General features: G+C 34.4%; 2 protein-coding genes across 3 annotated transcripts; both read right to left on the reverse strand.

The window, feature by feature from the left end:
• Positions 1-290: 290 nt before the first annotated feature.
• LOC133670004 (uncharacterized) lies at positions 291-10,251 on the reverse strand. Of its 2 annotated transcripts, none has more exons than XM_062090385.1 (22): positions 10,096-10,251; positions 9,754-9,895; positions 9,474-9,578; positions 8,967-9,118; positions 8,357-8,429; positions 8,126-8,248; positions 7,536-7,644; positions 6,351-6,430; positions 6,111-6,192; positions 4,696-4,835; positions 4,493-4,603; positions 4,221-4,337; positions 4,017-4,106; positions 3,803-3,856; positions 3,554-3,628; positions 3,302-3,377; positions 3,009-3,108; positions 2,849-2,915; positions 2,119-2,192; positions 1,370-1,479; positions 843-1,103; positions 291-727 (listed from the first exon to the last, which is right to left on the reverse strand). In XM_062090385.1, exons 2-22 carry the CDS (start codon positions 9,877-9,879, stop codon positions 450-452), a joined length of 2,403 nt encoding a protein of 800 aa, XP_061946369.1. In that variant the 5' UTR covers positions 9,880-9,895; positions 10,096-10,251; the 3' UTR covers positions 291-449. The 2 variants fall into 2 exon arrangements, with proteins under 2 accessions (XP_061946369.1, XP_061946370.1); XM_062090386.1 differs by having other exon boundaries at positions 9,754-9,899; positions 10,096-10,248.
• A 2,046-nt stretch (positions 10,252-12,297) lies between these two features.
• On the reverse strand, positions 12,298-15,439 carry LOC133669604 (pentatricopeptide repeat-containing protein At2g40720). The gene has a single exon (XM_062089804.1). It carries the CDS (start codon positions 15,142-15,144, stop codon positions 12,568-12,570), a length of 2,577 nt encoding a protein of 858 aa, XP_061945788.1. The 5' UTR covers positions 15,145-15,439; the 3' UTR covers positions 12,298-12,567.
• Positions 15,440-19,661: the final 4,222 nt, after the last annotated feature.

A 19,661-nucleotide genomic window follows, 5' to 3' on the forward strand; every position in this document is an offset into this window, starting at 1 on the left:
CCTCTTGTTTCTCTCACCAGTAAAATCATGAATTGAAGATCTTGCTTTAGCATGACCTTTGTACAATAGTAACAGATGCCATTAAAGACAATAAATTCGCTTCGATCCACGAGCACACAAACCCCTACTCCAATCAAGTGCATTTACATCTTAAGCATGTCTAAATGCTCTGTGAATTTGCTATTTCAAAATAGACGCTGCTGCAGAAACTAATTTTCCCAACACACATCGCAAAGCGTTCTAGCAGGCAACAGTCATCTTGAAGTAGAAACAAAACAGATAGAGGAATATGATGTACAAATGAATGATATTACAAATCAATTATGTTGGCAGGCAGTACAAGATACAACCCCTGGCGACTAGGATCCATTCTATCTTAATGTGAAAACCAGTCACCATAACAAAAATTTACAGAACTTGATTTTTCATCCTTGTTCTCTGTCCCTGAATTACATCCCAGATGAGGACGTCCGGTTTATCCTTTGAGCGCCCAATTTTGGAGCAGCAGGTTTACCTCGGCCTCTACCAGCCACCAGTGGTTTCGCCCTTGTAGTAGGTGGGGGAGCAGCAATCGCAGCCCAGGGATCATCATCATCAAGTGCTGTAGCTGATTTGACATTCAAAGGCTTTTTATTGGTTTTTGGAGCAGGGGCAGCTATAGAACCCCATAAATCATCATCTTCATCTTTTGTCGCCCTCCCAGTACTTTTTGGTCGCACACTTGCAGCTGAAGGAGGGGTAAAAGTGCTAATTAAAGAGACTTGCTGAACGTCCCATCAGGAGAACAGGTGGCAAGGAGATGCAACTTAATTGAACTATAGTTATGTGTATGATGATATCACCTTGTGCTTTTTGCTGTGAAACTGGCTGTGAGACAGGCCGCTTCTGAGCTGCTTGAATGCTTGCAAGAGCTGGAGAAGGCTTTGGCTCTTCAAGAGGTTCAATATCATCCCACCCATCTTTGTCACTACCCTGCTCTTCATGAATTCCATTTTCAATTTCTCCCCAGCCATCTGTTGAAGTAGGGGACTCCGGTACAGGTTGATCAGCCAAGTCTCCGCTGGAATTTACCCGGGCTGGTGCTATACTCGGAGAGTCCATCACTATGATCACCATACAAAACGGTGATCAGATATTGAATTGATAGATAAATGCATCATAATAAAAGCAAGCATAAGCAATGCTGCAACAAGCATTGTTGAATCAACAGTGCATTTCACCATCTAATATCAATGTGCAGTTCACACAGCATGACTGGCATGCCCTCAGAAAACACATTGGCCATTAAGATACTTGACTATTGGTCAAATAGACACTCTCCTCCATTTAAACCCATAAAAAATGCAAAACAAACAATCAAGATGTATACCTGAGCTGGCATTGGAGGTTGTGGAAGATAGAGGAACGCCAGAATTTGCAGGAGTAAGTGGAGCTTGTTCTGAAGGTTTACCTTTGCTAGTCAAGGAGCTCATGGCCCATCTGAATGATAAAAAATGGTTTCAGATTAAATACAAAATTCATGGAGTAAGACTGTAGCCAGGAGAAATGCATGTTAAAAACAAAAACTTGACAAAAACATCATTAATGGAGCAAAGCATTACTTTATGCATAGTTTTGACTGCCTTAAGTTAGACATTGCAAACAGAAATGCATTGATAAGGTGTCATACAATCATTGAGATTGGTGTGATGTAACTTGTAAGCATTTGAAGACACAATTTTGATTTATTAATGTGCACCCCTAAGACTAAGACTAAAAGAAATAGATCATTCAACCAAGTCATGCTTAACAAATGCTGTCAAAAGAATCTGATTGATGTGCAATATATTAAACATATAGGATAAGAGAGTACAAATAAACTCTAATGTCAACCTCTAGCAGAAAAGGAACACAACAAAAATGGGGGAGAAGAGGTTGAAAGGGGAAAAAAAACATACACATTCAGAATGCATAACATTAAGATGTGCTCCTAGCAATGATAGTTAAAAAAAAAAAAACCCACCAACCCTACTCAATTTACCAGTTACATCAGGTGATTAAATCCCAGCTATTAAAGGATCAGTGCCAAGTAAGAGCATTTCAAAGTGTTCCAACATGAAGAGTTCCAAAACCACTTACCCAAGTAAACTAGCATTTCCTGGTATTGATGAGATTCCTGTGCTTGCAGCTCCAGCTGTGTCTCCAACATTTGTCTACAAATGACCAAAGAGGGCAAAAATCAATATCACCCAATGCTTTGAAATTAAAATCAACAGCATCTTGCTGGAAGCAAACCAGATCATGGACACCTCTAAATTATGACCAGCCATGTCATGGAGATACAGAGTAAAGGAGATTAGCAGAATGAAGGACATCGACAGCAGACTTTACTAAAGACTTTGGACTTCTTTAACCAATATAATTAAGAAGCAATTTCCAAGGAATTGGTATGACAAGATTGACATACAAACAGATGTTAAGTTGTCCCTGTAGCAAGCAGAAACCATGACATGTAAGTGGCAACCAGAACGCTTTTCACAATTGATATCATAAGCTTCTCCCAGTCAAGCATACGAACAAATGGACGGTTGCATATAAAATGGTCCATTGCCTGGGTGAGGCAGGGGCAGGGGCAGGAGAAGGTTCAGTGAACCAGATAGCAAATATTTCACAAGAGATACCATTTCTGCATGAGTGCGTGCAAGTATTGACTGAGAAAGCAGCAGAACTTGGTTCGTATAGGCTGTCCATCTAATATCCTTTATAATGCATGTGCACTTAGACTTAGTAATCTCTTCAAATTTCTATGTGCCCATATTGAAAACAGAAAGCACGTTGAAATAAAAGCAACAACAATTCATAAGCACACCTCATGGTATTGCTTCACTATTTGCAAAAACTGTTCAGCTGCTTGAAAAGATTTTGATCGAACATCACTGTTAAGAAGAAAAAGAAAGAGAGCATTTCAATTGTTGAGCAATGCAGGGAAAACACTAAAATATGTAAAAATCATCCAGAGAAAATATAACCTGTCAGGATCAATGGTAAGTACAACAACATTTGGAAGAATACGAGTTGCGATCTCGTTAATGTCATAATAAGAACTAGTGGCACACAAAGCCATTACTCCTGCCATAATACAAGTTTATTTTAGGCATTGTGCAGAGCACCAGGATGTAAAGGCACTAGATTACATCTAAAAAAAAATATTTCCCATAGGCTGTAGGAAAAAATAAAAACTTCAAATGAATGAAACTTTTCTCAGAATAAGAACTTGATCAAAAGAGCAAATAGTAAATGAACAGATTGTACAGTTTTATACCTGCTCCTCTGGCAGGAGAAAAAGTATCACGCAGTGCTCGAACTGTAAAAGCATTAATTAGAACTCTCTTCCTTGTCTGCTTGTAATTCAAACAAACAAGAGAACATTTTCACAACGAAAATCTAGTAAATTCTCAATTAATCAATGATTACATAAAATCAATAGAACCACAAGATTGATCATCCTCAACAAGAATAGAAAGATTCTTGATGCGTAGAATTAAAGACAACATGACAATTCGCTCATTCTCACCCCTTCATTCAAGTAGCTTGCGATATTCCCAAGTAATATGGTGGTATTTGTTCTAATTGCAGGCTCTTCATCAACCTACAAAAAACAAACCTATTAAACTACAGATACACAAAGTAATATATTAAAATAGGACAGAGGGAAAAAGGATCATCAAAGTAAAGCCAAAAGAAATGCAGCCTAAGGCAGTCTAAATGGTAACAAAGTAATCTAAACAGACTTCAGTTGTATCAACAAATAAATCATACAGACCTGTAACTTCGAAAGATATTTCAGCAAGGAGCCTGAAATAGTACGTTGAGAAAGCTGCAATTTCAGGTGAAACAAAAGCAACATTCAGGAAGAGCTCGAAAACCACAATTAATTACTTACAAGCATAACATGGAATGAACCAGTAAACCTCAAGCAGAAAAACAGCAATAATAACAAGGATCACGTATGGCCACTGCAAAAGTCATACAAGTACCTTAGGTGCCAAAACCAGCATGGATTTAAGAGTCAATTCACGAAGAAAAGCAGATGTATCAGAGAACCCGGTAGCAACATGAGGGAAAACCTGGCCACATTATCACCATTGAGAATTACAATATTATGAAGACCATATTCCAAATAAAATTATCTAGTTTGCTTGAATAAAAAAAACATGAAGTCACTGATCAATGATGCATACTTGCTCATCAACAACTTGTGCTGACAGTGACTCTCCATATTGATCAATATGTTGCAGGAGACTAACACGAATAGCACGATCATTGGAGGAAAAAAGTTTCACAATAGTCGGTAACACCTGCAAAAAATAGGAACGTACCTCCATGACATGACAGTACTATACAAATGATGACAACATCTTGGCACTTCAAGAGAAGTGTTATAGAAATCTTTAAACCAACCATGACTCATGAAAATAAGATAAATGTAAACAGATGTGAAAAAAGAAAAGACCTTGACACTAAATTCTTCAGATGAAAGCCAAGAACCCATTTTCAACAATGCAGTCAAAGCAGGAGCAGCAGCAGAACCAAATTCAAGGGCAGAAGCTAATAAAGGAAGTAACTGCAGAAACCAAGATGAATACCAAAACAGGAAAAAACTATAAGAGTATGAAATTTATGTTTACATAAACATTAGAATCTGAACTTTCCCACCTTTTTCAGTACAATTTGGCGAGGAAGTTGCTCTGCTAAATTTGGAAGCTTGCGGAAGAAGGTATCCTTCTCAACACTGTCTTTTAAAGTAAGAATTTCCATAAAATGTATGGTGTCCACCAACTTATTCTGGAAGTATTCTGCAAAATCCATTAGTAAAAATATTGGTATAGTAAAATGGAAAGCTAAAAGCAAAATTGGAAGTTATAGAAACAAGGGGAAAAACCACGTGTCTGAACTCATGCAGTCCAATTGAGCATGGGGATCTAAATTCAGGCACAACAAGAACAACATTTTCCTATAAATATTTATCTAAACTTTTGCAAACATAAAAGCCTAATCAGCTTCTACTATTCCATTCATAAGAGTTTCCAAAATCAGATTTGACTCCTACTTTCTCCTCTCCTGCTCTGGTGGCCAGATCAAATAATGCTCCTCAACTCTCTTCAGAAACTAAGAAGACAAGGCCAATGAATACAATAGCTCAGATACATAGCTAGAGCACTTGAACACTCTGATCCGCATATCCTATAATTGTCCATCTGTTACCCAATCATTTTAGTGTGGCCAAGAATCCTTCTTGGGTTATCAAATTGGGATTGCCATAGGGAACACCATAAATTTAGTTGCCCAAGCCCTCTTTCTGCAATGAAAATGCCATCTTAACATTTTACACTTCTCTTCTGCAGCTATACTACACATACTAATGGCAATATAACTACAGAAAAATCTACCTTTAATTGGTTAAGATAGCTACAGGAACTAAACTAGACTAATAGATGGAGAAAATTCCTAATCTCATTCTATAGAGGATGCTTGTAAACTGAATAATTGTGATGAATTCAACAGAATTCATAATTTTACCCAACATTCATGTTTGGTATGATTGATACGTATTAGAAGTGAACTGAAATGGCTTTTACAAGCCATGATTTTTGTACACTTTCAAATCCTTGCCTAGTGGATTCAGATTTGCTCAAGAATTCAGCTGATGCAGGGCCTATTTTTGGAAAACCAAAATCCCCTAAAGCATAGGAATGTAAATACAGGTAAATAAAAAGGGGGTACTACAGGCAATTCAACCAGCCCGATTACTTGTGTCTATATTGTTGTTTGGTTACAATTTCTTAAAAGCCAAAATTATCCTTAAAACTTTATGAATGCACATTTTGAGGTGGATAATAGGAATTTCATCGTTTTTTTGTTCTAAATTGACAAGTTCCATCCTGTGGTATTCAAATCCTCACAAATTTATTATAAAAAAAAAAACAAGAAGAAGAAAGAAACAAGAATTTTAGCAAAACAAATTCAATTCCAATGAATTTAATATGGATTTGATATCAGACATGCTGTTAGTAGGACTAAAAAGTTCCTCCAAGAACATAAACTACAATTAACTCATAATAAGAGCTCACCACTATTTTCTAAGAGCTTTGCTGTATTCATCCTGCGAGAGGGCATAGAACTCAACAGGCGCTGATAATCCTGAAGTAAAGACTGGGGAAGGAGAAAAACATAGGTGGTGCAAAAGAAAATAAATTATGAGTCGAAGTCAATCACCAAGGACAAACTAAGATACACAGAAAGAAGCCATGAAACAGTGCCTAAAACTATCATCATGGCTAATATGTGTAAATAAATTCCTGAAGGCAAACCTTTGGAATGGAAGATGTGTTACGCAGCTCTTCTGTTTTGCCCAACTTCATACCAGAAAAGAGTTCATATATAAGACATCCTATCAATCAAAACCAGAAAGGAAAAAAGAAAAACAATCAGATTGTCTGCAGAAACTTGCATAGAAGAAAATAAAAATAACTAAAGATTATTTTTCCCACACATTTCTTTGCCTCAACACATATTAAATTTAGGATGCTTTGACAACAAACAAGAATTGCAATGAACAGTGCATAAGGATGACAGATGAAAATCTAGTGAATAAAAGAGTTGAACTTCGAAAATTTTCTCATACTTAATAAAATTGAACCAGAAGCATGAAGCAAATGATGCAAAATGATTGTTGGGGGATCTAACAATCTAAAGGTGAGTGGAAAAGGATACAACTTAAATATTAAAGGGAGGGTTATTCAAGAAGACTAAAGGGAAAGCGAGGAAATTCCTGGGAGAATATGGACTATGGGGCAGAGCATAAGAGTATGGCTAAGAGGAATTCAAATATAAGTGGATAGGAATGTGGTGGGTAAAATAGTTTTCAATGGTTCGCATGGATCAACTACAATAGCATTTCAATAAGAATTGAAAGATTTTTGAAGATGCCTAGAGTAATTCAAAGGTTTTCTTGAAGAGCTTGTCTTATGTTAAAGGACTTATTAGAACAGAGAAAACTTCAAAAGCCATTCCATTAGTAATATGGGTGGAGAGGCACTCCCTTTGTCCAATGGGAAAGGGAATTGACCAATACAAATACTTAAAATAATAGACTAGCAACAAGTTTGCTTTTCCTATAAAAATGATCACATGTTTCTCGACGGAAATATATTGTTGTTATGTGAACAAATATGAATGTTAGATCATTTGTTTTTTTTTTAAATTGCCATGTGGCACACATGTGGCAATCGAGGAGATGGGTCCACATAACCAGCATAATTTTCACATGAACCTCCAAAAATAGGATCTACAAGGAAAATAAATTTAAATATGGATTATCTTGTCCCAATGAAAGGAAGAGTTCCAATTAATTGAACAGATCAAGATGGGCATGCCCAGCAGACAAATTCCAAGATCCTAGTTTGTCAATGAATACAAAGTTGCACCACCATTTTAACTGACCAAAGTATGATATAATTAAGCAATCATCTAAAAATGGAGCAAAATAGACTTACCTAAGCCCCAAGAATCAATGGCCCAAGGTGGAGATTTTCTGATTGCAACCCAATCAGACTTAGCCAACTCCATTGGTTTATATTGTGATCCAATAAGCCATTCATATTGCTGGAAAAATAAAAAAACATAAACAGTATGTTAAACCCATCCAGCTATAACCATTGCTAGTCTTTAAAACAAATCCAAGTTAAACTATGAAAAACAGAAAGAATATCAGCATTGGTAGCTCCTAAATCAACCATCCACAACCATAAAGAATTCTATAATTGATTAATGGAAGAATATGCTGAAAATTTATAACATAATTGAAACATTTCATCAGCGAGAAACATAAGGACAGAACAAAACAGGCTGTGTAAGCCTTATTCTAAATTACTAAAAAACTTTCCTGGAGAACAAGTTTATTCGTCAATGTAAATCAATTTACAAGAAACAAACTTCTTAATGCAGTTCTCAAGAAGTAATCAGAGTCTATCCTACTTACAAAAGCAGCTCAATTTTGAAATTTAGGAATATAGTACAAAATAAATCTACTATAAGAGTAACAAGAAATTTCCATCTATCGCTCACTTCCAGACACTTGAATTACCAGCATTGGTCCAGTTGCATTCCCATTGCTTCCATCAAACTCAGATAGAACATCAAAAGCATGCAACTTCCAATCTAAAGTTGGTGTAACAACAACACTGGCCAAGCAAACATTACCATGTACCTGCAGTGACCAAAGATAGTCAGAAAGTGATGCAAACAACGAAGAATAGAGAAAGGAGACAGGAGTTGATCAATTTTGCTGATCACATATGGAGTTGGAAGTGCTTACAAGTTTACAATCATTATTTAAGAAGCTCACAGCTTTAGCTATCTGGTTCAGCCCCCAGGCATAATACTCATCCCTGCCAGGAAAAGAATTATAAGGAAAATTATAAGGAACCCTATCATTCATTGGTAATTGAAAAAGGGCAGGATTGCCCCAGAAATGACAAAGTGGAGGAAACTGGCCAAAGCACTCTTGGATAAGGCTTAGCCTAGTTGAGATGGGTTCAATTTGTAATTGTCATTCTCAACATGTTCCACCATCATATGAATCGTGTGTTATCTCATGTGGAGAGCATGGTAGATTGTAAACAAGGAATTACAGGAGGAGATTGTAAACATCCAGCTAAAACAACATGATCCTGAAACAGTGCCTAGGCTGTGTGCTTGTGCACTACCAAAATCAAAGAGCAGTTATAAATGAAAATGCTTAGAATGGTAATCTGCATGCTAAAGAAAATATAGATTATCATGATAAGAATGAAAAGCAATGCATGAGTTAGAAATCATGTAATAAAAAAAAAGGAGGGGGGGGGGGGGGGGGATTGGGGGTGCGGCCATCAGAGATGGAATGAGCAAAAGAGTAAAGCAACTCCAGCAGATTAGAGCGGTCATACCTTTGTGCGCCTTCTAAACCTAGTTCCTTGATCTTCTCAGATAGTGGCATAACAGGCTCTGTTACAATATATATAGTAACCCTTGAGCTAGAACCTTCAACACTTTCAACTTCAGTACTGTGAAGAAATGACAAGATATTTGGATGTCTGACCTGGAAAGAAGCAACAGCAGCTTCATTGCTAGTGGGGAAATGGTGTTTGAAAAGGTAAATTTCAACAACCAAAAAAAAAAGATAGAAATAACCCTTATGATCACACAACAAATTTCTTCTCTTATCGACGACATAAGAATGGGTCAAAGATTGTAAGCACCTAATGTTATTGAAGTTTGCCCACAGAAACAACAAGCCTCAAAAAAGATAAGCCAAGAAAACAGGAATAAAAAAAGAGAAGCTTTGCAACTGAACAATTTCAAGAAGAAGTAAGCATGCCAAAATGGGTTACTGTGCTTGAGAAAACCTCGGCCTAAATAATAAAAATAAAAGGATAGAGAAAAGGCAAACTCACAGTACGAAGTCGCTTGACACCATTACGACCAGCAGCTAAATGGCCATCCAGTGCATTACTTCCAGAAAGAGAAAATATGGACACCGCAGATCCACCATCGTCATCCTGAAAATCAATCAACATGAAAAACAAAAACCAAATCCTCCTCCAGGTTCACATACCACAATGAATTACATTTTAAACATGATAAAAAAGAATTAATTCGTCGTCCATTAGTAGTAGTACACTACAATAAGATAAATAAATCCTAACGTAAAAATCGAAGGATTTGAAATTGAACCTTGGAGGTTCCGCGATGGTGAGTCCAGGATCCCCAAGCGGAAGGGTAAGGATCGCCGATATTGTAAGGGAGATCTTTCAGTCCGGTACCAGATCCACCCACCACTCCTTTTAAGAATCTCAGCATCTTCTTCTTTCTGTTGCTGTCTTATAATATGACAAATCAATCACCAATCCACTAAGATCTAGAAGGGTTAGAGATGGAGGAGAGGTGAGGTTTTTAGTTTTGGTTTCTCTTGTTTCTCCGTCTCTGCGTATGTATGGTATTATGACACCACCTGTGTGCCAAAATTGAAAAAATAAAGACAAAAAATGAAAGGAATTGGAGTCTGTTTCTGTCTACCTGTTATCTGACTATGACCTTGGGTTGGTTCAACTAGGTGCCTTTCGCTTTGTACGCTCGTGCAAGCCTTTAGCTTTGAGATCGGAGCAATACTGCTTGTCACTGGTTCATCTTTTGACGAACTTCATTATGATTTAACTCACCCGTGCTCCACAGTGAGCTTTTTTTTTCTTTTTTTCAACTGATTTTACCGTTTTAAATAAGTTAGTTTTAATTTAATTAGATAATAAAAAATATTAATAAATTAATTTAAATCATCCCCCATTATTTTTATAAATTTATAATTCTGGTAATGAGTTCTGAGCTAATTTGATTTTTGTTGTCAAACTCGAAATTCAAGTTTACTTAATATAAAAAAAAAATCACAAAGTTATTTTTTAAAAAAAATATTGATGTCAACTCACGTTAACTTTTCAAATCTATAACTCAGGTTATTAGATTGAAAACACTATCTAGAAAAACTATGAAACTCAATTCTCAATCTATCAAATGTTGAAAAATAAAATTAAAATTAAAATACAAAGTAAATTTTATATTTGATTGAAGGGTGAAATTGAAAAGAAAAAATAATTTAACAAAATGCTAAAAAAACAATAAAAAAAATAAGGGCTAAATTAAAAAAACTAACATTTCATACATTGTGATTGAATGATGAGATTGAAAAAAAAATCAAAGTTTTACAAAATGGCCAGGCAAGAAATTAGAAATCAAAAGAATAGCAATAAAAATAAAAATTCCTATAAATTAGAGGACAACTCTAAAGTTTTACATGGTCAGTGTAAGTTTTAAGAGGATGAGAAAAAAAAAAGAGGGGAAAGAAAATATTACTAGTAACAAACCATGCTACCACTAACTCATACATCGTCCCAAAAGACAGAGGACATAACAACACTTTCAATGACACGATGGAAAAGGATTTTGGTTGCTAGGAATCTTTGCATGCACCATTCAAAGAGTACAAACACCTCCCACGTGCCTAGCATTTTTTGTTTTTTTATTTTGTATATTTATTCAAATATCAAATTGATATTTAGCTAACCTGATACTAACAAAACAAATCATTGTGAAAATACAAAAAAGCCTTTTGAGATCATTTTTATTTTATTTTATTTTATTACTTCTAAAAGCATTTTGGTCATTTTATTATGTTTTTTTTTATTTTTTTATTTATAAAAATATCAAATTACCCCTTAATTGATCTGATAATAACAAAAAAAAAACCATTTGAAAATATAAAAAAGTCAATTAAGGCTAGTTCTATTTCCTTTTTTGTTTACAATAGTATTTTAGTCATTTCATTATATTTTTGAAATACAAAAAAACTTATTTGTCTACAATTAATTTAGTAATAACTAATAACCTTTAAAAAAAAACCTTAATACTTAGCCAATTTTAAAGGTTTTTTTTATAAGGACAAAAGCGTGAAAATATTATTTATTCAAGAACTATTGATCTTAGAAATCAAGAACTCGAAGTATGCAAAAAGGCCACAAGATCAGTTATATCTAGATAAATCAAATTTGATATTTGTTCCATCAAAGAGAAATGTGTTGCATTACGCAAATTACAAGTTTATTCAAAACATCATAACTGCTAAATTTTGCCATAAAGAAAACAATAGTCTTTCTAAGTAACCCTAATGGATCTTTATTGGATTACTAACCAATAAGCCTAAGCTAATAATCAAATAATAAAAGTCTAATGTCTAAAACAGTTCTAAAACATTGATTTTGAGTTAAAACAAACCCAAACTAAAATATAAGCCCTAAACTAAATATAAATATCCAAATAATGAAATAAAACAACAAATATATAACCTAAAAATAATTCAGATTATTACAAAGAAATAATTTAGCCCAAGAATAATTTGTCATTAAATACCCTAGCCCTCCTTTCCTTATGTAGTTAAGATAAATAAAAAAAATCTTTATATAAAAAGGATTTTGAAATATTAAGGAATAATTGCCACACTTGAAAACTATGTTTCTATTCATTAAAGATCCTTGTAGAATTAGAAATCTCTAAAAAATAAAATGTTGAATATCATTGTATTATGAGGAAAAAAATCATCTTCAAATAAGAAATTCACAAGTTAAAAAGTAATTAATAATAAAATTTATATTGCATCTACTTACTTGTATCACAAGATCTTTTTAAAATCCGATTGATTTGAAATTTTAACCTAATTTAGAATAATATATCTAAAAATTATTATTAAAATTTTAGTTCAATTCAATTATCAAATTAATAGTTATTCTTGGTAGCGTAAAATTATACAGTAAATACAAGAATCCAAATTTTCTTATTTAACTTTTTTTTTTTGGGATGATATCGTATCATTTCAACTCATTTCAATTTGCTTCTTAATCTTCAAATGAAACTTAAGCAACACGTTCTTTGCTGTAAAAGCAACTGGTAGAGGATTAACGGATTCCTTTTGGGGAGCAATTCATCCCTCCCAGGATGTCATTCTTACAAGGCCTCAACACTTTCATAATGACCTCCCTTCTTTCGCATGTTCCTCCTAAGACTATTCAATAAGTCATAGATCTCTATTGTCCTCGGAGATGAGCTATCACCAGAGAAGAAAACATCAATGCTATTCCCTACTTCAATCCAACTGCACCCAGGACTCTTCTTTAAGCCTTTTTCTTTCATTGAAGCCCGCAAGTTTGCAGCCCTGTCCTGCAATTCATTTTCTCCATAAAGATTCAAAAGTTGAACATAATTGCTGCCCCTACTTGGTTCGATATCCAATAGCTTATGAGCTGCCAGCTTACCAAGCTCAACATTATGATGAACTCTGCATGAGCATAACAAAGATAGCCAAATACTCCTGTCAGGTTCAATAGGCAAGTTTTTCACGAAAGCATAAGCATCATCCAGGCGTCCTGCACGGCCCAGGAGGTCAACAATATTTACATAATGCTCCATTCTTGGCTCAATCCCATGCTCCACCGTCATCAATTGAAAAAATTTTAGCCCTTCCTCAATGAAACCACAATGGTTGCAAGATGTCAGAAGAGAAATGAAAGTAATATCATCAGGAGCGATTCCAAAACTTCTCATCTCATCAAATAATCTCATTGCTTTCAACCAATCCCCATGTGATCCACAACCAGCAATCATTATATTCCAGGTCACCAAGTTTGTCTGAAGCATGCTTTGAAAGATATGCTGGGCATATTTCAAGAATCCACACTTGATATACATATCAATCAGAGCATTCTCTAGTTGAAGGTCAGATGGAATCCTCTGTCTTGTCAGATACCCATGCACTGCCTTTCCTTTACGTAGTACTGCAACTGACGAAACAGAAACAAGGACACTCGTAATAGAGACAGAATCTGGAAACAAGCCATACTGTGTCAATTGAGAAAAAAGACTAATGGACAAGTCTGGGAGGCCATTCCTGCAATAGCAAGATATTATAGAATTCCAAGCTACAAGGTTCTTAAGTGGCATATCAGAAAATACATTTCCAGACATCTTTGGGAAATTAAATTTGGAGTACATATCTACCAGGGAACTTGCAACGAAAACATCCTGTTCCAACCCACTTTTAATAGCAAATCCATGGATAGTGCAACCGAGATTGACATTCTTTAGTCCTGTACAAGCACTCACAACGCTTGCCATAATATCAGAATCTGGTTTCTCCCCATATACTGTCATTGAGTTGTAAAATTCCAAAGCCTCCATGTATTTCCTATTTTGGCAAAAACCTGATATCATGGAACCCCATGCAACTACGTCCCTTCCTTTTATTGTGTTAAATATTGAATTAGCATCATCACTATTACCGTATTTTGAGTACATGGTCAACAGAGCACTCTGTAGAGCAACATTACTTTGAATAGGTCTTTTTACTAATTCTGCATGAATCAACCTACCAAAATCATATGAACCAACCAAACAGCAAGATGATAAAACATTTGTCGCTGTAAGAGAATCAGGTGGAATTTGAAGTAACTTCATCTGTTTGTAAATTTTCAAACCATCATAAGAGCGTCCATTACCAACATATGCCGAGATCATTGCATTCCATAATTCAGTCTTTTTCACAGAAACCTGATCAAAAACATTTTCGGCATCTTCAACCAACTTGCACTTGGAATACATAGTCAATAGTGAAGTACAAACATAAGGGTCATTCTCCAAACCCAGCTTAACCAGATCACAATGAACCTGCATGCCAAAACTAACAAATTCACCCTGACAACAAGCACTTAGAGTACTAGTAAAGGATGCTGAAACAAGTTTGACATTCTCATTCTTCGCTAACAAATATACTTCCAAGCTATTTTCCCACAAGCCATTCTCACCAAATCCTCCAATCATCACATTCCATGCTACAACATTGCCCTTATCTTCCAAATCTTTGAACAAACGCCACGCATCCAGAGGTCTACCGCAACTAAAGTACATATAAATCAGTGCACTGTCCAAAAAAGGGTCACCGTAAAACACTTTTCTAACGCTATAACCATGAATTTGCTTCGCATATCCCAAATGCCCATCAGACGCACCAAGTAGAATACACAATGAGTAAGCATCAGGCCTAACACCAAATAATTGCATTCTACAAAACTGAGCTATACCCTCCTTTTTATGTCCAAATCGAAAGTACCCATTAACTATAGAATTCCAAAAGGTTACATCTTGGCCTGACACTTCACTCTCAGGCAATTTATCAAACACATTAACTGCATTTCCAAATGACCCGCATTTAAAATAAAAATTGATAAGTGAGGTAGTGATGTAAGGATCAGAGTAGAAGAAGCCTTTGGTGATGATTGTAGAATGAACTGTTTTTCCATAATGAAGATTTGAAAGGAAACCACAGGCCTTTAGGAGAGAAGGGTATGTGAACCTGGTAGCGTTTAGGGGATTTCTAGAGTAGAATTGCAAGGCATCTGCATATTGTCCTTGTTGAACTAAAGTTACGATTTTGGAATCGATCAAATCTGAGTGTGCTAGATTAGAAAGTTTGCGAGAAATTTGTTGAATGAAATACATGTCAGCATGGTCGGCCAACACAAAACACATTAGTTCAGTAAGTAGGGAGATATCTAAAATTCTGGTTTTGGTTTTTCGATTTGGGCATGGGCATGGGCGTGGGCCGTGGGCGTGGTTTCGAGGGAATCTTGCATTTTTCACAACCTTATTTCATGGCATGCATGAACTTGATTTGTTTACCATTGGCTTAGGGTTGAGTCAGAGTCACCAGATCTCTGAGTACAGTAATCCAATATATATAAGAAAAACTATTACATGTATGTATTATAACTGTAATTACCGAATTTCAATACAAAATCTCAAGCCACAGCTAGTTTATCCTTGTACGATTTTGAGAGTCAAGGAACCTATATGCTTAAGTCACATTCGGATGCCCAGTGGTGAACTCCCAAGTTCAAAAACTATGGATGTGAGCGCATAAATACTGATTGGTATGCCTACGATCAGCAACATGTCCAGTGTTATTGCTTTCAGCATCTGTCTATAGTCCCTGGACATGTTGCTGATCGTAGGCATACCAATCAGTATTTATGCATATATATATATATATATATATATATATCTAGATATGATAGTCCCTTTTGCTTCCCTTCTCTCTTCCTCTTCTTTGATTGAGTTTGGAATGATTGTCCAACCAACGACAGCTGCTGCTTCAGCCCGAAGCTTCTGGAAACATGACCCAAAATGAAGTTTCTTCACCATAAAAATTCGGAACAAAATGCATTCTGAGACAGTTTATTCATCCTTGGCTGAAATGCCCGGCCAGCCACGTTCGCAAACGAGCTCTCTGTTAGTGATACGCCATGTTTCTCCAAGTCTGGTAGATAATCCACTTCAACTGGTTACAGAAATAGCAACGAGTCTCCTTTTTCACCGAACAGAGCAGTTAAACCAACCCTGCACCATGATTTATTGGTGGAATCAAGCTCCAACGTACGAACCATTTATCCAATCCTAACAAAACCAAAAATAAAAGTGTGAAAAGAAATGCAAAGAAACACAACAGAAAGAAATGCCTCACAACCTGTGAACGTATTCAGTTGCTTCTCCTGGAGAATCATACTGATTAATACATCTAACTTTCAGAAAATCCAAGCCTCTAGCAGCAACATCCATGAACAAAAGAAGAGCCGATCTCTCCATTTTGAAGACTTGAAATTTGGCAATTCAGTCTTCCTTCTCCCACTCCCATGCAACTGAAGAGTATTACATCACAAGAGCCTCTGTGTTTTTTGCTTCTGATTGTGTTAAATGTAAAAAAAAATTAAGATTATTATTTTTTAAATATTGTCATGAACTTTACTGTACTGAGTTTAATAATATTTTTTTAATTTAGTTATATATATATATATATATATATTTTAGTTATATATAAATAAATATTAAAAAATAAAATTGAATAAAAATCAACAAAAACCCAATGTTGAACTTGAAAAAAAAAAGTTAGGCCAAGCATGCTAGTGGAAAAAAAGTAAAATTAATTATCATTAAATATCAAAATATATTATACAAATAGCAATTGGATGAAGTTTATTTTTTAAAATAATATGGATTTAAGAGTTATTTATAATTTTTTGAAACTATTTCATGTAGTGAATATATAGATTTCTATATTTTAACATTATTGAATATATATTTGATTTGCTTAAGGGTGAATAGAAATTAAAAAATAGGCATGAATATAAATTTTATGAATATTTTTTAAGGGGTTTTTTATTTTTAATATTAGTGGAAATAGAAAAGGATCCCATATATAAAAAAAATAATAAGGATCAAATAGTTTGATATAATTGTATCATTGTTTATACTTTAATTATTAATTGAAGAACTTAAAATGTAATTAATATAGAGAATTGTAATTTTAGACTTAGAAAAATCAAGTATAGATTTGATTAAATAAATTTTTAAAATTATATTGAAATAATAAATGTGATATTTTTATTTATTTATAGGGTTATTAAGTTTTCCTCATATATAGAATGATATGCTTTATATTTTTTATGAGTTATGATATAGAACGTATTGTACATACTCCACCTATACAAATAGGTAGAGTAGAGAAAAGAAAGAGCTAACACTAAAGACACAGTGACCTCTCCTTTTTAAAAGAACTTTATGAGATTTCTCATTGGTTTATATGAATTATTGTTAGAAGTCGAATGCTTGAAAAACTTATAATTTATGATAACTCAGCCTTAAAGAAGTTGATTAAATTTTAGAAAGAAGATCTAATCCTCATGTAATCTTTGCTAAAACCCTAAATGATCCTAAATTGTCTAATGAGAATCTTGGGACTCTTAAAATAATTTTAAATTTATCATTTTCATTGTATCTATGTGTTTTGAAAAACCTAACAGAAGGCTACTGTTGTTACTGATTTTTTGGGTTATCTTCCTACAACATTGGGAAGGCTAAGTTTTTTTTGTCTATTTTTTTTGTTCCATAGTCTCCTTTTGTTGTTTGCTTAGGTTTTTCTTTCGCAAGAGTCTCTTTATAACCTTTTAGTGTGTCCTCATTTTGTCTAAATGTTTCTTATTTATATTTTCTAGGTTCCTAGCAATACAAGAAAACTAAACTAGAAAATTAATGTTAGATAATTATATTGTTTCCTTATTGATTATGGATTTATAGTTAATTAAATTTCATTTTTTTAATGTGTAAGATCTCTTTCAATAATTTTCAGTTTTGCTTGATCCTTGAATTTCTTTTTCTTTTTCTCTTTTACATATTCTTCTCCTATTATTTTTCAGTCTCTACTCTTCTTAGCCCCCTTGTTCTATGATTAGTACTTAAAAGTGCATTTTTATCAAGGTTTTATATCATCATTTTGCACTTGAAGTATCAATAACTCCTTAACTAAAGCATGTTTTATAATAACATATCTAATTACATTAGATACATTTAATTTATGGTAAATGTTAATCTTAAATGCAGGCCTATCACATAAATAAAAGAATTGATTGATGAGTTGAAGTACTGAAATTGAAAGGACAAAAAGATGGCCAAAGAGATGCTGGTGCAGTCCAAATTGGAACACAGTTCGGTAATTGGGTCATATGGATGGAAAGATAAGACATAGGCCTACAACTTTCATGTGGAGCCCAAGATTTAACAAGGCCGTTTTCAAGTCCAAATTGTAGCAACAACAAAGAAGTCCGAATCTGTCCTGCAGCCCAGACACTGTTCAGTGTTCAGCCCATATCTCAAGTTCTAAAAGTCCAAATGATCTCAAATTTTTACCCTGGAAAGATGAGACAATTTCCTAGAACTTTCATGATTCAAGTTTGTTCAAATTATGACGTCATCAATGACGTTTCTGGCAGACAAGAAGATAAGAATTGTCACCAAGTCAAGATGTGGCCACCCACTCATCAATTAGTCAACAAATAAATAATTCTGAATTTTGGCCTATAAAAGGAGGCATTTGCCATGTATTTAGGCATCTTGGTTTCAGATCAAGATCATGCTCTTGCTCTCTCTTTATATTTTGTAATGCTTAAGTTTTGCTTATATTAATTTCTTGCTTATGCTTTTCATTTCCTTTCCTTGTTTATTTATGTCTCTTCCTTTCATTATGTTTAACTAAGTTAATTATGTCAAGGTGAAAAGGGTACACTAATGGTGTAAGAATAAGTATAATATAAACTTAACATGGACCTTAATGTTGGATACTAACATGCTTTGTATTTGTTATTTTGTTCACTTTTAATACTTTGCTTGTTAAATGTTTAATCTAGATTTATGTTGTATAACACTTGGTACAACAAATACTTGGCACTTTCATAGCCCATACTGTATGGTATAACCGACACCTGCGCTATGAAAGGAACTTGATTTGTTGTTAACATAAGTTATAATCATGAATGCCTGGCAACATTTACAAGTATTAGCATTATTCAAATAAGATAACTAATGTAATCATGTTAACAATTTATAATCTGATTGGAACCTCCTTTGTGTGTGGTTTCCAATTGAATAATAAGAGTTTATACTATACTTGTTTGAAGTACCATTAGTGGATCCTCTAACCTTGACATTTGTTATTATCATTGTTTAATCCTTACGTTAATCTTCCATCTCAAAGTTCTCACCGACTTCTTCCTCTTCTTCTTCACTATTATTATCATCATCATTATTGTTGTTGTTGTTGTTACTATTATTGTTGTATTATTGTTGCTTATAATTTATACAAGTAACCTCCCTGTGGTTCGACCCCGGTCTTGCCGGGTTATTTATTACTTCGACACTCCTGCACTTGGGAAAAGACATCAATCTTTTGGTCGTGTCAAGTTTTTGGCGCCGTTGCCGGGGAGGTAAATTCTTGTACAAATTATAGTATTTATTTTATTTTCTCTTTTCTCTTTTCTTGTATCTAACTTTGTTTCTTTTGTTTTGTTTCTCTTTCTTTTGTTTTCTTCTTCCTTTTATTCTCTTCTTACACGTGCATGAGAGTGTGGTCACGTACATTAAGTGGTAGACTTTGTAGGGTATCCTCATCATTTTCAGAAAATATGGCTGAAGAAGATAACCAATCGCTTCATAATAAG

Source organism: Populus nigra, chromosome 12 (assembly GCF_951802175.1).
Source record: "Populus nigra chromosome 12, ddPopNigr1.1, whole genome shotgun sequence".
Taxonomy (NCBI): domain Eukaryota; kingdom Viridiplantae; phylum Streptophyta; class Magnoliopsida; order Malpighiales; family Salicaceae; genus Populus; species Populus nigra.